Source organism: Meles meles, chromosome 17 (assembly GCF_922984935.1).
Source record: "Meles meles chromosome 17, mMelMel3.1 paternal haplotype, whole genome shotgun sequence".
Classification (NCBI taxonomy): Eukaryota; Metazoa; Chordata; class Mammalia; order Carnivora; family Mustelidae; genus Meles; species Meles meles.
In genome coordinates, this window is record NC_060082.1 from 1,189,951 (window position 1) to 1,210,438 (window position 20,488).

Genomic DNA, 20,488 nt, shown 5'->3' on the forward strand with positions numbered 1-20,488 from the left:
GCGGCCGCAGCGCCCCCCGCCCCGCGTCCCTCCGCGCCCAGTTTGCGGGTTTCCTGTGTCTCCTTCTTACGCTTCAGTTTGTAAAAATTCTCCCGCAGGGGGCGCCCGCCCGGCCCAGGCAGTGGAGTCCGGGAGTCTCGATCTCGGGGTCGTGGGTTCGAGCCCCAAACCCGGTGTAGAGATTGCTAAAGAAAAATAAATTAATACAATAAAATAAAATCTTTAAGAATAAAAAATAAATAATATTGGTTATCATAAGAGCTCGTGTTTATGGAGTACTTATTCCGTGCTACTTTATGGATTTTTAAAAGATTTTCCTTATTTGACAGAGAGTTCCAGCAGGGGGAGCAGCGCGGAGAGGGGGAAGCAAACCCCCGCTGAGCAGGGAGCCGGGCGTGGGGCTCGATCCCAGGACCCCGGGATCATGACCCGAGCGGGAGGCAGATGCTCAGCACACTGAGCCCCCACGCGCCCCTGTGCTACTTCATGTCTCGTTTTGTTCTCGCAAGGCGGATACCACAACTTTCCCCGTCTTGTGTTATTGATTGATTGGACTTTATTTACGTAATTATTTCAGAGACAGTGAATGAGAGAGAGAGAGAAAGTGCGGGGCGCCGCAAGCAGGCTCCCTGCTGAGCCCAGAGCCTGGTGCGGGGTTTGATCCCATGACCCCGAGATCACCACCTGAGCCAAAATCACAAGTTGGGCACCTAACGGACTGAGTCACCAGGTGTCCCCATTTCCCCCATTTTAAGGACGAGGAACTTAAAACTCTTTAATGTCATTAAATTGCCCAAAGTAGGGGCGCCTGCGTGGCTCAGTGGGTTAAGCCTCTGCCTTCCGCTCAGGTCATGGTCCCAGGGTCCTGGGATGGAGCCCCACATCGGGCTCTCTGCTCAGCGGGGAGCCTGCTCCCTCCCCACCCCCGCCCTGCCTGCCTGCTCCCCCCCCCCTGCCTGCTCCCTCCCCCCCGCCTGCCTCGCTGCCTACTACTGTCAAATAAATAAATAGAATCTTTTTTTTAAAAAATTGCCCAAAGTCCAGTGGCCACTCAGTGGTAGAAGCTGGATTCATGTCCAGAATCCCACGACACAGCACGGATGTCCCGAGTGCTTCTGCTGTGCCACACTCTGCCAGGGGCTGGTTATTTTCAAAAGCCGGAACTGTTCCCATTGCTTTAGGTCATCCCGTGTGTTCACGGAGTGTTCTCGCCCAAGTTGAAGCCCGCGTTGGCTTCTGATGGCCCGGCTGTGTGGCAGCATCTCTGGATCCTTTGCTCCAAAACCATCGGTCAAGGCCTGCAGCCGCATCGTGAACCCGCCTCGGGAATTCCCCAGAGGCAGGACCGACTGACTCTCAGTTGGGAGGGGCAGCCTAGCTCTGCAGCCTGAGTCCCAAATATTTCCTAACACACGCTTCTTTCCTGGGCTGGAATGACTGTAAAGATAAGAGGACGCACTTATAGGGTGCCTGGGTAGCTCAGTTGGTTAAATGCCTGCCTTTGGCTGGGGCCCTGATCTCAGGGTTCTAGGATCAAGGCCCATGTTAGGCTCCTGTGCTTCTCCGTCTGCCTGCAGCTCCCCCCGCTGTACTCTCTCTCTCTCTCTCTCTCAAATAAATACAATCTTTTTTTAAGGACTTACTTTCACACTCTCTTTCTCAAATAAATAAAATCTTTTTTTAAGGACTTTCACACATACTTTAAAAGAATCAATACAGTTACCTTAATTGGAATAAAAAGAAAGAATAATGGGACTTTTTTTGGGGGGGACAAACTTTTTATTATAAAATATGTTTTCAATACGTGAATGCTTAGGCCCCATCATCTAGAAGACATGATGTAGTCAGATCTTGCAGAAACCCAAGTGGAATAAATTGGGATTTAATAGAAGCAAAACAGAGCACAAGTTAACAAATAATTTATAGGGGCACCTGGGTGGCTCAGTAGGTTAAGCCTCTAGCTTCGACTCAGGTCATGATCTTGGGGTCCTGGGATTGAGCCCCACATCAGGCTCTCTGCTTGGCGGGGCCTGCTTTCACCTCTCTTTCTGCCTGCCTCTCTGCCTACTTGTGATCCCTCTCTGTCAAATAAATAAATTCTTTTTTTTTTTTTCAAATAAATTCTTAAAAAAAAAACAGCAAGTAACTTATGGGTAATATATGTCATTTTCACAATATGTAATTATCATTGTGCTACAAAAACATAAAACATATGATAAATCAAATTAAGGGGCCCCTGGCTAGCTCAGTCAGGGGACTGTGCAACTCTTGATGTTGGGGTTGTAAGTTCGGACCCCACGTTGGGTGCAGAGACGACTTAAAAATAAAATCTTCCGGGGGCGCCTGGGTGGCTCAGTGGGTAAAGCCTCTGCCTTCGGCTCAGGTCATGATCCCGGAGTTCTGGGATCGAGCCCCGCATCCGGCTCTCTGCTCAGTGGGGAGCCTGCTTCCTCCTCTCTCTCTGCCTGCCTCTCTGCCTACTTGTGATCTCTGTCTGTCAAATAAATAAATAAAATCTTTAAAAAAATAAATAAATAAAATAAAATCTTCCGACGTCTGGGGGGCTCAGTCGTTAAAGCAGCTGCCTTCCGCCTGGGTCCTGATCCCAGAGTCCTGGAACCCAGCCTCACATGGTTCCCTGCTGAGCAGGCTTCTCCTTCTGCCACTCCCCCTGCTTGTGCTCTCTCTCTCTCTGTGACAAATAAATAAATAAAATCTTTTAAAAAATTAAAAAATAAGAATTGGCTTAAAAAATAAAAATAAAAGAATAAAATCTAAAAAAAAGGGGGGGGGTGCCTGGGTGGCTCAGTGGGTTAAAGCCTCTGCCTTCAGCTCAGGTCATGATCTCGGGGTTAGGGTTAGGGTTAAAAAAGAAGAAGAAGAGGGACTTTTGTGGTATGCAGACCACACCTCAACGAAGCGCGGAAGAGTATCCCAGCTGGCTCAGTGCTTTTGCGGGCCGCCCAGGACACCGCCACTCCTCTCAAGCAGTGTGTACGCAGCTGGAGGCGCGGTAGACCGCGGAGAGCGCAGGTACAGTAATTTCGGGGAGACGGACCGTCTCTGCGCTTCCTTCTCCAGGATGATCTTCTAAATTACGGGGCTTCCCCCCAAAAGTCCTCTGTAAAACGTCCTTTTACTATGAAATGATACAGTCCTGCCTGAATTTAAAGGCTTACGTCTGGTTTTTACTTTGACTATGTCGTTGAGCAGAACATCCCAAAGCCAGGTCGCAGGAGCGATGGCTCTTCGCCGCGCGGGACAGTGAGGCCCGGGCCGGGGCGCCTGCCCTCTGCGCTCCCGCCTCCGCGACCGCAGGCCTCCGGAGGGCGGTCCCCACGAGAGACAGCAGTTTTCGGAGCGTCCCCTAGGGGGCGACGGAGGACCACCGCCCCCGGGGCTCCCCTCCAGCACCCGCCTGCGGGCGGCAGTGGCGGGGGGCGCGCGAGGGGGCCGCACACACGCGCTCCTCGGCGCCCTTTGCACTTTTGAAGGACGGAACTCAAGTCCAGAGAGGGCGGCCGGGGACGTCCGCGATGCAGGCCCCGGCGCTGGAGATGGCAGGGACCGTGCCCCAGGCTCCTTGCCCTGGAGTCCTCAGACCAGCTCCCAGGAGGGGGGACGCGTTCCCAGCCCCAGGTGACCAGCACTGTCAGGTCCAAGACAGGCCCTTTCTCATTCCACACTCACTAGGCTGTGGCTTCATCCTTGGGTTCATGTGATGAAACAACCCCTTTGCCGCCAGCCTCACTGCGATGTAACTGACATATCACAGTGGATGAGCCTGGGGCGACCGTGCGGTGATCGCACATGGGTATACACTGCAACATGATGACGGCAATAAAGTCTGATGGACCGGCTCTTCCGCGACACCCGGAGCCTTCCTGGTGAGCCCGCGGCGGTGGGAAAGTACCCCTACCCTGTGGGTTATCCTCTAAGTTCTCTAGGGAACGGCAGCCAGGCTTTCCTAAGTGCCCAGCGCAACCACGCGCCCCACAACTGCACAGGCCACAGGGCAGAGTCAAGCCTCGGTTCAGGGCTGTCCCGCTGGAAAGGCCAGGCAGCACCCCCCCACCCCCCCCACCCCCGCCTCCCGCCTCCCGCCTCCCAGGTACTCAGCGCTGTGCCTCCAGTCTTCCGGAAAGCTGGTACAAGGCTGTGGAGCCAATTTCTTGGTTCCTATTTCTTGGAAACCTCAAAGCTCTTCCATCAGAGGCGAGCGCACAGTGGGCCTCATTGCCTGCTGAATGAATGAGTGCGTCCGGTCAGCAAGGCTTCTTCAAGGCTCTTCCAGGCTCGGAAGCTCAGTGTTCCGTGCTGTCCTGGGTGTGGGCTGAAGCAAAGGAGCCTGGGGCTGGGGGCAGGAGGGGGTTCGCTGAACACTGCCCAGCCCGCACCAGCCAACAGAGAGATGCGGCTGAGGCCACAGGAAGGACGGGGTCTCACACCGAGTACCCATGAACTTGTCTGCAAGTCCACTACAGCTCTGAGCCTCCCCTGCAAGGCTGGGATGAGGCTCACAGAAGATAAGAATGTCCGTGAACTGGAAAGTTCCATGGAAAACTCATGAAAGAATCAATACTTTATTGCGACTCTGCCTGCGGGGACAGTCCCAGGAGTCCTCCGCCCCAAAGCCCTCCCGCCACCCTGCTCCCGCCAGCAGCCACCATTCCTCTCGTCCCCGTAAAGCAAGACAAGATGGAGGAGTGTTTTAGCGAGGACCCTGCAACTACTCAGGCCTTAAATCCTTGCTCCTTTACTCACTAGATCCGAGATCCTGGCAAGTGACTTGACTTCTCAGAGCTTTGGTTCCCGCAGCTCCAAAAACTTGCCTCAGGCGTTGTTGCGAGGATTCAATGCAACAATACCCACAGTGCGAGGGAGCAGGCACCGAGCTGCCACATCGCACACTGCCTGTACTCCACAAGCCATCTCTGGACCCTCTCTGTTCCAGAACTGCTCCTGCCAAGGTCACTATTGATCTCTGCGTTGCTGAGCCCAGTGGGCAAAGTGCAGTCCTTGTCTGATGGCTTCTTCACCTCGATGGACACATTACTCCCCTGTTCTTGACACATGCTCTTGTCTCATGACTCCACACTCTTCTTCCGCTGTGCCTTCTCCTTCGCAGGCATTACCTCTTCTTTTTTTTTTTTTTTAAGATTTTATTTATTTATTTGACAGAGAGAGATCACAAGTAGGCAGAGAGGCAGGCAGAGAGAGAGGAGGAAGCAGGCTCCCCGTGGAGCAGAGAGCCCGATGCGGGGCTCGATCCCAGGACCCTGAGATCATGACCTGAGCCGAAGGCAGCGGCTTAATCCACTGAGCCACCCAGGCGCCCCTTACCTCTTCTTTCTATGGGTGTCCTTTCGGGGTTTGTCACAGATCTCTCCTCTTGTGTCGTGCTCTCTCCGGGAGACAATCCCATGGCTTTATTTCCTAGTTGCTGTTGGTTCCAAACTCTCCACCTCCAATCCTAATCTTTCTCCTGGGACTGACTCTCTGATGGCACTCTGCCCTCCGGACCTGTGTTCTGGGTGTCTCATGGACAGGTCAGCAAGACCATCACGAGACGGTTCTCTTCTCCAGCCCAATCCACTCTTCCTCCTGTGTTCTCTTTCCCCATGAATGCCATCCCTTCCTCCCAGAACTGGGGCTCATCCTTGACTCTGTCCTCTCTCTGTACCCTAATCCCCATTATTTTTTCTCTACACCAAAACATCCCTCTCTCTCTTGGTCTCCTAACCTCCAATTTTCTCTTCCAATGCATTCCCCCCAAAACTGGATGTTCTAAGGAAAATATAAATTCTGAAGGATCCTCTCTTTCTCTCCTAAAGTCCTTTAGCGGCTCCACACTCCCCTCCCGAGAGGTTGTGGGACCCTGCCCCACCCTCATTTGTCACCTGCCCACTTGCACCTTATGCTCTAACCACATTCCTCCTGCCATATTTCATCTCACTTTCTCGTATTTCATGCTCCCTTTGGCCATGAGTACTTTCTTCTTCTTGTCTCTTGAAAAACAAAAACAAAAAAAGGAACAGCTACTCGTTTCCATCATGGAAGCCTGAGCGCCTGCCATCAGAATCATCTTCCTGACAATTCTGACTGGGTAGGAGGCATCCTTGCTATGTGCTCCCCAATTCGCCTACCCAACAAATAGTAATCAAACATCTGCTACGTCCCAGACACTCTTCTAGGTCCTGGGGATACAGTACTGAATGGGATGATAAAGTCCTTGACCCTACGGGGCTTATATTCAAGTGGGGATGGAAGACAAAAAACATAACTTCAGATGGTCATGAGAATTACGAAGCAAAATAAAGGGCAGAGCGTGCAGGACACAACCAGGGAGGGGGCGAGTCAGGAGTCTGGAAGCAAAGGTTGGTTGCCAGAGTCTCTGGGCCTTGGTGACCACAGCAATGAGTCTAAGTTTTGTTCTAAGATGGAAATTCACTGGAGAGTTTGGTGCAGGGACGTGCCAACATTAGGTTTATATTTTCAAAATATCCCTTTGGCTGCTGTGTAGAAATCAGACTGCAAAGGGGAGACCAGCCTCCTCCCCCTCGTTCTCCGTCCCTTCCGCAGACTCTTCGGCGTGCAACACTCCTCCCTCCCGTCGGACTCCTTAGTGCAGCGGCTCGCAGCATGAGCTCGCAGCCCTACAGGGCCGGTGCAGTTCACACGGCTACAGTGACTCGTACCAGGGGTTGCTTTGTCCGTGGGTAAGCCCACTAGGGTAGGGACCGCTGTGTGCCGGGGCCCCGCCCTGTCCCGGGAGGCTCTGGGTTCCCCGGCTCCGCCCCCTCGCAGCGCCCCTCCCCCTCCCCCCCGCGGCGCCCCATCCCCCTCCCGCCACCCCCCGAGTCGGCCCCGCCCCACCCCGCCCCTTCCCATCCCTGGCGGCCCCCGCCGTGGCTGGCGCCGGTTCCTTGCTCAGTGGGCGCTTGTGGAATGGCTACATGTATACGAATGACACAGCGTCTCTCCGCACCCCCCGTGGATGGAGCGTGTTTAAAGATTTCATCCCCCGCGCCCGGGGGCTCAGTGGGCTCGGCGTCCGCCTTCGGCTCAGGTCCGGATCCCGGAGCTGTGAGATCGAGCCCCGCACCCGCTCCCTGCTCGGCGGGGCCCGCTCGTGCCTCTGCCGCACCCCGCTGTTCTCTCTCCCGCAGCCCAGAGGCCAGTCCTATACTAACAGTAACAACCGCGGACAGGGGAGAGCGAGTGCGACGGCGCGACACCCGCCACGCCCACCGCCCAGGCGAACGGAAAGCCCCGCGCCGCCCGCACTGCGGAGAGGCCGGGAGAGGACGCCACCCAGCCCAGCCCTCGAGCAGCCCCTCCACGCGCAGCCCCTCCACGCGCAGCCCCTCCACGCGCAGCCCCTCCACGCGCAGCCCCTCCACGCGCAGCCCCTCCACGCGCAGCCCCTCCACGCGCAGCCGCGGGCGGAGTCTCCAATCGCTGGGGGGCGGGACGCTGGCCCCTTCCGCACGCCTATTGGTCGTCCTGGGGACGGACTAGTCTCGCCGACCAGCCGTAGTCCGGGTGCGGCGCAAGCGTCGTCTGGAGCCTACGCGAACGAGGGCGCGGACGGCGAGAAGCGCGCATGCGCCTGGGCGTCCCGCTGGCCGTAACGGGCGGGGCCGGGGGGTTCCCGTTCGTCCTCCCCTCCCCGAGGCCGCGCTGCGTTCCTGAGCGGGCTCGTCCCGGAGCCTCGGGACAGGGGACGCTCAGTGCCCGGAAGCTGCCCCGCTGGGAGCCCCCGTCTCAGCTCCTCCTACCCTGTGCTGCGGGCCGGCCGCGCCCTGACCCGCCTGCGGCGGCTGAATTACTACGGGCCGGGCAGTCCGACGCCGTCCGCGGGCAGCGCGCCTCCCCCGCCGGCCCGCCGGCTCTGCCCCCGGTAGCCCGCTGGTAGAGGCCGCCAGTGACTAGACAGCCACGCGGTAACCCTGGTCCTCGCGAGTGCTCGACCCAGTGACGCGGAGCCCGGCGCGGAGGGTGCAGCCGCAGGGCGCCGCGGGCCGAGCCGGGGCCGAGCCCTGGCGGGAGGCCGTGTGGCTGCAGCGGCGTGAGACGGGCCGTGCCCGGCCGCGCTCTGCTCAGGAGCCCGCAGCGGGTTCCCGGTCCGGCGGGAGGCCGGCGCTCCGACGCGACTTTGGCTCCGCCGAGCGGAGGAGAGTTTAGGGAGGAGACCAGTGGGAGGGCGGGGCGAGGGGGGCTGGTGAGGACTGGGTGCGCTGGAGGAGGGAAAAGATAAAACCAGGACGATTCCCAAGCTTTGGAACGTGCCTCCGGGTGAATCGTGGTGCTGTTTATTGAGACGGGGACAGGTGCCGGGGGTGGGATTCAGGGTTCATCTGTGGCCGCGGTGAGTCTGAGGCGTCCACTGGACATCCAGACAGACGTGTCCAGTTGGAGGTCGGAGAGGGATCAAGGAGAAGAGTTACACATGGGCAGGCAGATGGTATTTAAATTTTAATTTTAAGATTTTATTTGACAGAGAGAGACACACACACTGCACAAGCACGGGGAGTGGGAGAGGTAGAAGCAGGCTCCCCGCAGAGCAGGGAGCGTGATGTGGGGCTCAATCCCAGGACCCTGAGACCATGACCGAGCAGAAGGCAGATGCTTGACAACTGAGCTACCCAGGCGCCCCATGGCAGATGGTATTTAAGCCATGGGTTTTGGTAGTGCCATTTGCAGACAAACTAGAAGAGGGCCAAGGGGAAAATCCCGGGGTTCTCCAGCATTGAACGATCCAGCTGAGTTGTGGGAGCTGGCAAAGGAAACCAAAAGAGTAGAGAGGAAAAGTAGGGGTATGATGTCTTCAAAGACAGGAAAGGGCAAAATTGAAGAGAAAAGATGCAGATTATCTGGCTTAATTTGTTCCTCAGAAGTCAAGTGTCATGCAGGCAGAGAAGTGGCCATTGGATCTGATAGCTTTTTGGTTACTGAAGGCTTTTTTCAGGGCAGTGCCTAGGGAGAGATGGGGATGGAGCCTGATGGGAGTGTTCCAGGAAGAGGAGGAAAGGCAGAGAGAAAACATTTTGCTCCGAAAAGGAGCCGAGACATAGATAGCTGGAAATAAATGTCTTGAGAGAGTTTTCTTAACTACGAGAGATGCCAGAACAAATTTCCCATGGTGGCCAAGACTGATGCAGAAGAGAAGGGGAAAACAAATTTATTGAAGGCCTATGGAGTGTATTAAGAGCTTTACAAACATTCGTCTTCACGATGTTTTACGGATCAGGCGGTTGAGGTTAAATAATTTGCCCAAGGCCATGCAGGTAGACGTGGCAGAGCTGAAGGCCACCCAGGTTTCTTGGACTCTCCACGCCTCACCACCCCATCACACAGACACACAGCTCCCTATGCAGAGGCACTGGGACACGCCTCTGCCCCGGCCAGAGTGCCGCTGCCCAGTCGGAGAGCTCTCACGCTGGGGGTAGGACTGTTTTTTCCTCTTCCCATGCTGTAAGCAGGGGCCTCTCCCCCAGACAGCCTGAATACCCAGATACCCATGCAGCATAGGACAGAAGCTCTCCCAGTCCTGAGGGCCAGAGGCAAGCAGCAGGAGCTCCCAGAGGTAGGCGGCAAAGGGATACTTCTGGGGATGTTCAGCGGGTTTCTTTTGTGTCGGCCAGTGTGTGGGGTGCTGGGGTTGCTGGTCCAGCCGGTGCCTGCGCCCCCAGCATTCACCTGGATCTGTTCAGAGGGTCAGGAAGCCCAGGTCAGAGCCCAGTCTCCCGGCTGCCTCCATTGAGGCTGAGGCTGTGGGGGCGGGGACCACGCTCCAGCCGGCGGCCAGACAGGAGGCGCCGCAGTGAAGAGCCGGAGCTCAGGTCGCCACAGCTTCGAAGGTGGAGGCTCTCTCGGCCTGGCCGACCCCATGGGCTCCGGGGCACCTAGAGGGGGACACAGGACTGGGCATCAGTGTGGCTCAGTCTAAAGCTCTCGGCTTTCCTGGGTATCTTTCCAGACTCCCCTAACACCTACCTGCTTAAACCCATGGGCCCCATTCCCACTGGGGTCTGGGGCCTTCTTGGACATCTGGAAGAAACGAGAGACCAAGCCTCGGCCTGGCCAGCTGCTCTTCAGGTCCCCCAGGGAGTGGGCAGGTGCAGGGCCGGAGGGCAGGGGGACCTTCTGAAAGGTGGGCACGGGGCGCCGTTTCTCAGCTGAGCGGGCGCGCAGCAGCTTGGGCGAAGGGCAGCGGGCTAGACGGAAGAGGCAGGCTTCAGAGCAGAGCCCTGGCGAGAGAGAAGGTGGGAAGGGAGGTGCACGGAGGGCCAGGCAGCACGCCCCTAACCCCCTCCCCCGGGCACCAAGCACATGCCTGACCTGTATCTGCAGAGGAAAGGGAGGCAGCCTCTTCCTCGAGCACTTTGGTATAAAGGTCCCTGAAGTCAGCTGTGGGGGGAGGGAGCGAGTGGAAATGCCGGGTCGACAAGCCCTCCCGGGAGAGACTCAAGCCCAGAGGAGCTTCCCCAGCCCCACGCTCCACCCTCAACCAAGACGTCACATCTGCCCATGTCTGCCGGAAACCCGATGGCACAGCCCAGCAGGACAGGGACTAAGGCGGTCTTGTGGCGGCTGCATCCCCCCACCCTACCCTGGCCCCCTGGACGGAGCACGAGGCCAGGGCTGAGATGCTGTCGGGTCCCCTCATTCCTCAGTCACTCCAGCACCTGGGCCGAGGGGCTGCTCCTGTGCCCAAGGAGCAGGTGGGGGGCCTGGGAGAGTGTGGGTAATGGGGTCCGGCTGGGAGCTGGAAGCTTCTTCCTCTTTCTGCCGCTCAGCTGCTGACGGTGTGGGTTTAGAAGGGGAATGCTCAGAAGTGTCTCCCGCAGGAGTGAACTCGGCCCTTCGTGTTCCTTGGGGACCGCCACCTGTCCTAAGCCCTGCGGGCACCACCGGCCCTCTGACTCCCCGGCCTGCCGGCTCCAGACCCTCGGGGCTGTGTGTGCAGGGGTGGGGTGTGCTCACCGGTGTCGCTGGAGGTGGTGATGCCTGGGTCACTGTGGGACCGCGGCAGCAGCAGCAGTGGGGGCGGCGGGAGAGCCGGATGGGGAGGCCGGTGCCCGGGCAGCGGCGGTGGCGGCGGCGTGAGGGAACCTGAGCTGTCACTGAAGCGGCGAGCGGGGGCACGGGCGGGAGGGGCCGGGGCGGGCCTGCCGCCTCCTGGGCCGCCTCCCCGGGGGACCCGCCGCCGCAGCTCTGGGAAGCAGGGTCCCACCCAGGGCGGCCAGCCCTCCAGCCGGTGGCAGCTGCGGGCGGCCGTGGGGGCTCCCAGCGCGGGCGGGGCCTCGGGGGCCGAGCAGGAGTAGGAGCGGGCGGCCCGCGGGGGTCGCCGTGGCAGGGGGCTGTCCTCAAAGGGGCCTCTCAGGCCGCAGTCCAGGCTGAGGCAGTAGCCGGCGCGGCTGCGCTGGATGGAGCGGAAGAGCACGTAGTCGACGGAGCGCACGGAGCCCTGCAGCTCCAGCAGGCACGAGTCCTCCGATGGGCTCGAGCCCCCGGGCAGGTCCCCGATGGCTGACAGCACCAGAGACCCGCTGTCCATGGACACTGTGGGCGGCAGGGGGGGGGCGGCGGGGGCGGCCGTCTATCCGCAGCCCTCGGAGACCTCAGAGTCCAGCACCCCCCCAGTTCCGCCCTCCCAGGCAGCCCAGCCCTTGCCCCCCGCTCCCCGCTTTTTGCTCACCGTCCACGATGGAGGCCACGCGCTCGCAGATGCAGGAGCTGTCGTGAAGCTGGGGGTCAAACAGAGTGGCCTGCAGGAAACCCGGCGGTCAGGGGGCAGCCCTTCGGCCGCTGTGGCGCCCCCCCCCCGCCCCCCCCATGTGGTGTGCAGGGCAGGGCTCTGAAGACCTAGCATTCAGGCCAGCTTTGCCGCCCTGCACAGGTCAGTTATGGGGGCCCGCGTTTCCATATCTGGAAGAAAGGAATCATAGTTCCTGTGTGCCCTCCCCTCCCCCCGCTCTAGGGAAAACCGGATGGCGGGGGCCACAAACACCGAGGGGACCACTGTCTTCTTTGTCCAGGGACAGCAGCTCCTCAGCTTTTCAGGCTCTGTCACCAGCTCCCCAGGCCACGCCGAGCCCTGCTCTCACCTGGCTGTCTCCTCGCAGCCCCATGACGGCCTCGTAAGACGGAGGGCAATCCGTAGGGTACAAGGGCACCGGGCTGTCCATGGAGCCATTGTAGGTGATGCTGGTAGGGCGAGGGGAAGACAGAGCCTGGACAAGCACTCGTACTGCACAAACCTCCCCCGGCCCCCTCCCTGCAGCAAGCCAGGCTGCGTTCCCGTGGCAGGACTAGCCCGGCCTCACCTCTGCGCGTCTGTTTCCGAGCTGCAGGTGTACTCGGGGGGGTAATAGGGCGGAGGGGGCACTGGCGGTATGAATTCCTCCAAGTCCAGCGTGGTGTGAAGGACGGGCGCTGCGGGCGCCGGCGTACAGCCCAGAGGCCCCAGGGGGCCTGAGACCGAGCGCTCGGGGGCCAGCTGCTGGGGCACAAGCGGCTCAGTGGGCCTAGTTTCTGGGAACGCAGCTTCTAGGCTCCCAGACGCCGCCACATCGTCCTGGGCCTGCCCCAAAACCCCTGCCCCATGCCACAGCCAGCTCACCTTCTCCCTCTGCCCCCGTCATCTAGAAAGTTCTCCACTTCACGGCCCCACCCACTCCAGAACCGCCACCTGCTCTCTGCCCCACGAGAACACCGATCCCCTATCCTTGGCCCTATCTGGGATCTTCTGGACCCCACCCGGTCTGCAGTCCCATTGTCTCATGTCCGCTCTCTGGGCTGCCTGGCCTCACGGATTTCTCCCACTCCCCGCCCTTCCCCTCCCCATCCTGCCTCGAACCCCCCTACACATCCCTACACTAGACATGCCTAATCAACCACCCGCAGCCCCCGGTGCTCAGAAGCCGGCACAGTCGCCGCCATCCCCCCAAGCCCCGTCCCAGCACGCGCACGCACCCGCCCCGCATCACACCTGCTGGGCTCGGCCCCTGGCCCGCCTCTCACCGTGTGCACAAGGTCCAGGGAGAAGATCTGCGTGCAGCAGACGACGGCGGAGAGGGTGCAGACGACGGCACCGCAGATGGTGAGCCCACAGACGCTGAACAGCAGGTTCTGAGAGCGAGGGAGGAGGGAGGGTGTGAGCGGGGCTGAGGGAGGGCCGAATCCCACAAGTTCTGGACCCGTGAGGGCTCCAGCAGGGGAGGCAAAGGTGAAAACCAGAGGGATGGGGTCGTGGGAGAAAGGCGTGGTTGAATCGGGGAGGGTGCACTCACCTTGAGGGCTCCTCGGGCTTCCTCACAGGTGGAGTTAGAGGCGACTTTCAACTCCTGCCCTGACTCTGGACAGGGCCGGAGTAGGGGGACAGAGGGGCAGCACACGCAGACCTTTCCTTCCTGAGCGGCGGGGGGAGGGCGAGGTCAGGACGAGCCCAGGGGTCCCGCACACCTCCCACCACCAGGTCTCTCCGGCCCGCCCTCCTCAGGCTCACCACGGAGCAGTCTTGGAAGTCTCGGGCTAGCTGGGCGTTCTTACAGGAGAGAACAGAGCCGGCCATGCTGAGCATGACACAGAGCACCGAAAGCAGGGAGAAGAAGGAGATCTGGGGGAAGCAGGAGCACACTCAGGGCGGAGGCCCGGGGGGGGGGGGGGGGAACCTCTGCCGCGGACGGGACCACCCCCCGCACAGTTATGCCTGGCTGGCATGAACTGCGACGGCCAGTTCCCTCCCTTCTCGGGGGCACACGCCGGAGCTGGGCACCTGCCTCCCGGGGGGCACCGGGCCCTAACACCTACCACTAAAGTGAATGGCCGCTTCCAAGACACAACGCCAACCACCCCGGAGAACGCCAGCTGGGGACAGAGTGGGCACAGGCTCAGCCTGGCAAGGGGGAGGCACATGAGTGAGCCCCTCACCACAGGGTGTGCCCAGCCCTGTAAGAAGACAGCCGCCCCGAAGAGGGAGGGGAGGCCAGCGTTTGCATGGGCCCCTAGTGTGTATGGCAAGGGCCCCAGGAACCTGTCCCCCCTCCCCCAAGGACTGGCACCCAACTCACCGAGAACCCAGCCCAAGATGGGCAGGACCTCTTGATGCTCTCGGTGGCGGTGACAGAGGAGGCCACCGTGCTGAAGGTGACCACCAGGATGCCCAGGAGCACCTGGGCTAGCCCCAGCATGAGCAGGGCCTGCAGCCAGGGTCGGTGGAGGCGAAGGTGGGTAAGGCCCCGGGTGCTGGGTCGGCTGGTCAGCGAGCGGCTGGAGTCACTGGGCGAGGGCATCATGCCTGCTGCCCGGTTGCCGGTGCCTCGCTCGGCCTCCCCTGGCGCTTGGGAGCATCTCAGAGGCGCCCAAGGCCCCGTCCTCCCTCCTCTCCACCCTCTTTGCTCTAGAGCCCACCAACGGGATGGGTCCCCTGGGGCATGGCCCAGGGCCTCCAGCTGGGCGGGGGCCCAAGGGAGGGGCGTCGCGGAGGGGTCGCGGGGGGCTCCCTCCCCACCGCGGGCACCGGACGGGCACCGTGCCCGGGACGGCGATGAGGACGCGGGGGCGCCGGCTCATCGCATCTCCCTGGAGAACAGGGGCGCCGAGAAGGGCAGGTCCAGGCGTGAGGAGAAGCCGCGGTCGGGAACCCCGGGGAAGGGCGGGGAGGGTAAAGGCGAGGAGGGTGGGAAGAAGAGGGGAGGGGTCCTGGGGTCTGAGACAGTCCGGCGGGGAGAAGCCGGGGCGCTGCCGGCTGCGGGGCCGCCCTCCCCGCTCCGCCCCAACACGCTGCGCTCCCCAGCCTGGGCGGCAGCAGGTCCGGCCCGGAGGCGGGGGCGGGGCGGGGGCGGGACTGCGCGGTGCACCCCGGGAGCCGGCGTCGGCCCGCAGGCCCGGTGCAGGGGGGCGGGCGGCGGGGCCGGAGTGGGGCGGGGCTGCGCAAGGCTGCCCGGGAGCTGGTGTCCGCCCGCGGGCCGGGTGCAGGGGGGCGGGCGGGGGGGCAGGAGTGGGGCGGGGCTGCGCGGGCCGGGAGCGGAGGGGGGCGGGAGTAGGGCAGGGGGGCGGGAGTAGGGCGGGCCCGCGGGCCGGGTTAGGGGGTTGGGGGGGTCTTCGCGGCCCTCCCGGCGTCAGGGGTCCGACCCCAGCCCCGCCCAGCCTCTGGGGCCCCGGGCCCGCGCCCCGCCCTTCAGCAGCCCCCGCCGGCCCCGCCGCCCTGCCCGCCACGGCCCGCCCCCTCCGGGGTCACGCTCTGCTTCCGCTCCCGTCCCCGCCTCGCTCCCTTCTCTCTTCCAGCGGCCTCGCTCCCAATAAGGATCCCGGAGACGGGGACTCGGTTCCAGTTCCTCCTTCTCTTTATTTAAATAACCGAAGCACAGCCTTGGCACAGCAGAGGGGAGCCGGGTGGGGTGTCTAAGGGCTGGCAGTAGTGTGGCCCAATCGGGGGGTGGCGGGGGAAGCGAGACGGGGCCCCCGTGGGCTCCCCGCACCCCGAAGTCAGGGTCAGCAGTCGTGGCTGCGGGCTTGGGGGCGCCAGTGAGGAGACCCCAAGTCGTGACGTCTCACCGAGTCCCGGAGACGTCCAGGACGGGGCGGGGGGGGGGCGGGGGTCGGCGGTCACGGGGCTCGGAAGGCATTCTCGGCAGCCCCAGCGGCTGCGTTGGCAGCGGCGGTTCGCACGGCGGGGTTGGAGAAGACCCCGGCCGCGAATTCCTGCTGGGCCTTCTGGAAGCTGGCCCCGGTGCGGCGGTACAGGGAGTGGATCTGCAAGGAGACGGCCGAGATGACCCCCCCCCCCAATCTGGGCCCCGGCCCCGGGCGCCGCCGCGCCCTCCTGGGCCTCCAGAGTGCCCCTCCCAGGCCCATGACCTCGGCGCAGCCCCTCACCCGCTTGAGCATCACGATCCCCAGCACCGCGATGCCGGTGAAGAACAGGGCCACCAGCAGCATGAGCACGGCCACCGCCTTGTTGGTGTTCAGCACCACCAGCGCCGAGATCCAGCCACTGCCAGAGGGGACAGCGCCGGCCGTCAAGAGGGGCGCCCCCCCCCCAGCCTCTCCAGGGTCAGCAAGCGGGACCCATCCTACCCAACCCACCAGGGCTCCCCCCACCCCCCGGCCTGTCAGTCTGGCACTTTCCAAGCACCACAATCCCACACCTTATCCACTCTTCAAAGTTTAATTCCTGCTTCCCGGCAGTTTCCCTACCTCTCCAGGGCCCTCCACGACATCCTCGGTCCAAACAGATCTCTCTGTGGAGGAGGCCCCACCCCCTCTTCAGAAGCGCTCTTAGGCGCTTCCTCTAGGAAGCCCGCTAGGATTGACCACACGTACTTTCCCTCCCCCACACCTAGGCTGTCCAGCGTTCTGACTGCGTAGGTCCTGTCTCCTGCATTCAACAAGCACCTTCTGGGGATCAAAACCACATTTCCTTCTTCTGAGCAACTCCTACCCCAGGACCTTGTGCTGACTCGGTCTAGAGGAACGAGGGGAGGGGTGGTGGGGGGCGGGGCTGGAGGGCAGCCTCACAGACCTGAACCCCCAACCTGGGATGCCAATGGCCTGGAGAACAAAGAGCACATCCTGGACGAAGAAAATGAAGAAGAAAACGAAGAAATTGAATGAACTGTCACTCCTGCGGGCAGGAAAAGCAGGGAGAGGGGGAGAAGAGTCAGGGCAGGAGCAGGAGCTGGGGCCCATCCCAGGTTCTCCACCAGCCCCGCCCCTCAACTCACCGGAAAGCCTTATACATGGGACGGTACCAGCAGGCGAAGGAGCAGGGCGTGAAAAGGAGGACCCAGAGGATAGAGAGTCCAAAGCCCGAGCCATTGCTGGTCTCCACACAGAAGCTGGCCAGGCAGGCGAGAAAATTCAGGAGAAGAGCCAGCGTGCTGCCTGAGGGACGGGCGAACAGACAATGAGCGTGGCAGGCAATCACAAAACCTCACCGAACGCTGCAGAGTACAGAAGAGGAGCTTCTGCCTCCGCAGAATCCTCCATTCAGCGCCGAGACAGATGCCTATCCCACGTGATCACCTTTGCAAAGACATTTAAACTCAGAAAACGTGTCTGCTGGAGGACGAGAGAAAGGGGACAAGAACAAGATCGTATGTTTTCTAGACGGTGGGAGAACACGTTCTAAATACTATGAAAGGAGTCACCCAGGAAAATTCCTGGAGAAACTAGCCTTCGACTCAAAACAGCAGAGATGAAATGCTGAGTTCTAGGCGGGTGGGCTCAAGGGCAGGAAAGATTTAAGGTCACTTCCTTTACCGTTCCTCTAAAACAGGCTTCTCACTACTCACACATCCAGAGGTAGTACATGGTAGACACGGTCTTCTGAAATTCTTGGGGGATCTCCATGGAGATGTCCTGGAAAAAGCAGGGCTGGACCGGGCAAAAAGAAGGTAGAGGGGGCCAGTTGTTCTGCCGAGCTGTAAGGCGGAGAGAGAGCAGGAGGGCCCGAGCCGTGAGGCAGAGACCCACAAAGGAATCGCCCCTCCCTCCCACCCAAGGTTCTCTCTTCATCCTCCAACGCGGGTCCGAGGAGACGTGCGAGAGGAGCAAAACCAGTGCTGACAGTGTTTCCTACTATCACAACTGCTGAGCACTAAGCCCAGCACTCTGTGTGGATGACCCTATTTAAATGCCACAAAGTCCTGTCAAACAGGTACAAATGTTACCTCTGCTTTATAAGTAAGGAAACCGAAGCACTCAAGATCAAGGAACTTGCCTAAGAGCTCATGCGCAGTAAATAACAGCGCCCAAATTCACACTCGGCAATGTGGCTCCAGAGCCCACACTCTTAGGGTTTTTTGGCTCCTTCAAAAGTGTCAGGGCAGGGGCGCCTGGGTGGCTCAGTGGGTTAAGCCTCTGCCTTCGGCTTGGGTCATGATCTCAGGGTCCTGGGATCGAGACCCGCATCGGACTCTCTGCTCAGTGGGGAGCCTGCTTCCTCCTCCCTCTCTCTGCCTGCCTCTCTGCCTACTTGTGATCTCTGTCTGTCAGATAAATAAATAAAATCTTTAAAAAAAAAAAAAAAGTGTCAGGGCACCCGGGAGACTAAGTTGGTTAAGCGACTGCCTTCGGTTCAGGTCATGATCCTGGAGTCAGGGGATCGAGTCCCGCATTGGGCTCCGTGCTTAGCAGGGAGTCTGCTTCTCCCTCTGACCCTCCCTCTCCATGTTCTCTCTCTCTCAAATAAATAAGTAAAATATTTTTTAAAAAGTATCAAATGGGGTGCTTGGGTGGCTCAGTGGGTTAAGCCGCTGCTTTCGGCTCAGGTCATGATCTCAGGGTCCTGGGATCGAGTCCCGCATCGGGCTCTCTGCTCAGCAGGGAGCCTGCTTCCCTCTCTCTCTCTCTCTCTCTGCCTGCCTCTCTGCCAACTTGTGATCTCTCTCTGCCAAATAAATAAATAAAATCTTAAAAAAAAAAAAAAACCTTTAAAAAAAAAAAGTATCAAATAGGGGCGCCTGGGTGGCTCAGTCATTAAGTGTCTGCCTTCGGTTCAGGTCTTGATCCCGGGGTCCTGGATCGAGCCCTCCGCCCCCGCCCAGTCCTAGACATTTCTGGGCTCTCTGCTCAGCAGGGAATCGGCTTCTCCCTCTCCCGCTCCCCCTGCTTGTGTTCCCTCTCTCCCTGTGTCTCTCTCTGTCAAATGAATAAATAAAATCTTTCAAAAACAAAGTGTCAAATGCCTCCCTGTCCTCCTCGGTGCCCCCAGCCCGGAACCCACTTACAAGCTGCGCCCCCCAACGCCGCATGCTGCAGTTCCCGCTCCCTCCGGTCCAACTCCTCTGCCTTCCGGTTGAGCTCCTCCTGCTTCTTTAGCAGCTCGGCGGTGGCTGCTGCAGCTGAAGCCTGCTCAGGACCCACAGCGGGAGATGTGAGTCCTGGGCCCAGATCAGTTCCCCACACCCCCACTGCCATCCCGGCCCCCTATTTACCTGGGTGCTGTAGGAGCCGTAATTTTTGGGTTCTGTAGGGCTGAGCTTTCTCGAGGACTGCAACGGGGGAGCCGAGGGTGGAGGCAATGGGGCCGGGGCAGGAGGCTCATAGGCCAGTGGAGGCTGTTGATTTTGGAAAAGACTTTAAGGACCACCTAGTCCCTTCCGACGCAGGTGTCTAGAGCCTGCTTGAGGACCTTGAGATCCCGAACCCATTCCCCAGGCTCCCCGCCAAGAGAGCTGAACCTCTGGCAGAGAACTAGGTCTTCTCCAAGCTGCGGCAGTCCTCGTCAGCCCCCACATCCTATCCCTTGACCAGGACTCAAGGCACTCATCTACCAAACTGCCCCCTTCACTTTTTAAAGCTCTTAGAATCTTCTATTCTGTGAGACAAACAGATCTGGTCCTCCTCATTTCTTCCCTCCAAATGCACCCCTAAGCACAACTGGTTTTCCCCTCCACTCCTACCAGCCCCATTCTGTATCTTCTTCAGAGAAGCCTCCCCAGACACAAGCCTTGGTCCAGGCGTCACCAGTCTCCAAGTCCCCCCGGGACAGAGGCTTAGAGCTCAAACGGGATCGTCCGCCCTGGTGTCCCCAGAAAGGTTAGGCAAGCCATGGCAGACTGGCCTCTCTCCCGGGGCTAAGACCGTTTGCACGCAGAGGAGTCCCTTGTACCTGACACAGCGGGCTCACAGGCGCACCCTCCCCTTCCCTGCCATCCTGTGCCGCCCAGAGCCTCACCTCTCGGGTCTCAAAAGGGTTGTAGACGTCAAGGGTGGCGTACTGCGGGCTGGGTCGGTGCTGGATCACAGCTGGGTCCTGTGGGCAGAGCTGGGCTCAGCTGGCACCTGGTGCCTCTGGGGGAACTCGCTGGGGCCTCTTCCGACGCCTGTGGCTGCGAGGACTGCACGTCGGAGGCCACGCTGCTGTCCCAACACCTGCCCCCAATCCTTCACCCCGCACTGCCAGCAGCGGCTCCTTATAGGCGCAGGGCCCGCCCCCCAGGGTGCCCACTGGTCTGGAGTCACCGTCACCCCCACGTGGCGGCCCTTCCCGGAACCAATGTCAGGACCGGGAAGACAAGCGGGCCCGTCCAGAACCGAGCAGAGTCCACCGAGCTAGCCAGAGAAGGCCCGCGCGTCACCTGAAAGGGGTTGTCAAGCTCGCCGGGCCCGGCGAACGGGTTCCCGCCGTCTCTGCTCTGAGCCATGTTTGCAACTGCGGCCTGGGCCGCCCCTGCCCTCCACGCCCCTGCGCGGCGGCGGCGGCAGCGGCTCCCGGCGCTGCCTCCGCTCCGCCCGGTCCACCCGCTCGGCTGCGCACCGATTGGCCGCGAAGGCCGGAAGGGCCCCGAGGATCCCCGCAGCGGTGGCGCGTTGCGCCTGCGCCTCGGCTCCCGGCGCCGACCCACGTGACGCCAGGGCCCGCCTCCCCGCCCACCGACGAACTACAGCTCCCGGCAGGCCCCGCGCTGGGGTCCCGGCCCGCCCCGCCCCGGCGAGACGGCCGGCAGGACTCCCGCGTCCCCCCCGCCCCGGC

General features: G+C 60.7%; 2 protein-coding genes across 3 annotated transcripts; both read right to left on the bottom strand.

Moving 5' to 3' along the window:
* Nucleotides 1-9,166: 9,166 nt before the first annotated feature.
* On the bottom strand, nucleotides 9,167-14,814 carry FAM189B (family with sequence similarity 189 member B). 2 transcript variants are annotated; one of them, XM_045982619.1, is made up of 12 exons: nucleotides 14,079-14,814; nucleotides 13,819-13,875; nucleotides 13,514-13,624; nucleotides 13,299-13,418; nucleotides 13,030-13,137; nucleotides 12,333-12,505; nucleotides 12,114-12,213; nucleotides 11,705-11,774; nucleotides 10,990-11,568; nucleotides 10,345-10,413; nucleotides 10,000-10,220; nucleotides 9,167-9,908 (listed from the first exon to the last, which is right to left on the bottom strand). In XM_045982619.1, the coding sequence occupies exons 1-12, from the start codon at nucleotides 14,301-14,303 to the stop codon at nucleotides 9,735-9,737; spliced, it is 2,007 nt and encodes a 668-aa protein (XP_045838575.1). In that variant the 5' UTR covers nucleotides 14,304-14,814; the 3' UTR covers nucleotides 9,167-9,734. The 2 variants fall into 2 exon arrangements, with proteins under 2 accessions (XP_045838575.1, XP_045838574.1); XM_045982618.1 differs by having other exon boundaries at nucleotides 10,000-10,253; nucleotides 14,079-14,813.
* Nucleotides 14,815-15,330: 516 nt separating this feature from the next.
* Nucleotides 15,331-20,308, bottom strand: SCAMP3 (secretory carrier membrane protein 3). The gene is made up of 9 exons (XM_045982628.1): nucleotides 20,094-20,308; nucleotides 19,691-19,768; nucleotides 18,948-19,070; nucleotides 18,741-18,861; nucleotides 17,304-17,432; nucleotides 16,734-16,893; nucleotides 16,532-16,633; nucleotides 15,886-16,003; nucleotides 15,331-15,762 (listed from the first exon to the last, which is right to left on the bottom strand). The coding sequence occupies exons 1-9, from the start codon at nucleotides 20,157-20,159 to the stop codon at nucleotides 15,616-15,618; spliced, it is 1,044 nt and encodes a 347-aa protein (XP_045838584.1). The 5' UTR covers nucleotides 20,160-20,308; the 3' UTR covers nucleotides 15,331-15,615.
* Between the last annotated feature and the right edge of the window lie 180 nt (nucleotides 20,309-20,488).

Coding starts and splice junctions, on each gene's coding strand:
- SCAMP3 (XM_045982628.1), bottom strand. CDS start 20,159: ATGGCTCAGAGCAGAGACGGCGGGAACCCGTTCGCCGGGCCCGGCGAG. Junction 16,894..17,303: donor CATGTACTACCTCTGGATGT/GTGAGTAGTGAG, acceptor CCCGTCCCTCAG/GCAGCACGCTGGCTCTTCTC. Junction 16,634..16,733: donor CCCATGTATAAGGCTTTCCG/GTGAGTTGAGGG, acceptor TCCTGCCCGCAG/GAGTGACAGTTCATTCAATT.
- FAM189B (XM_045982618.1), bottom strand. CDS start 14,303: ATGATGCCCTCGCCCAGTGACTCCAGCCGCTCGCTGACCAGCCGACCC. Junction 10,414..10,989: donor CACCACCTCCAGCGACACCG/GTGAGCACACCC, acceptor CTCCCCCCACAG/CTGACTTCAGGGACCTTTAT. Junction 9,909..9,999: donor GGGCCCATGGGTTTAAGCAG/GTAGGTGTTAGG, acceptor GTCCCCCTCTAG/GTGCCCCGGAGCCCATGGGG.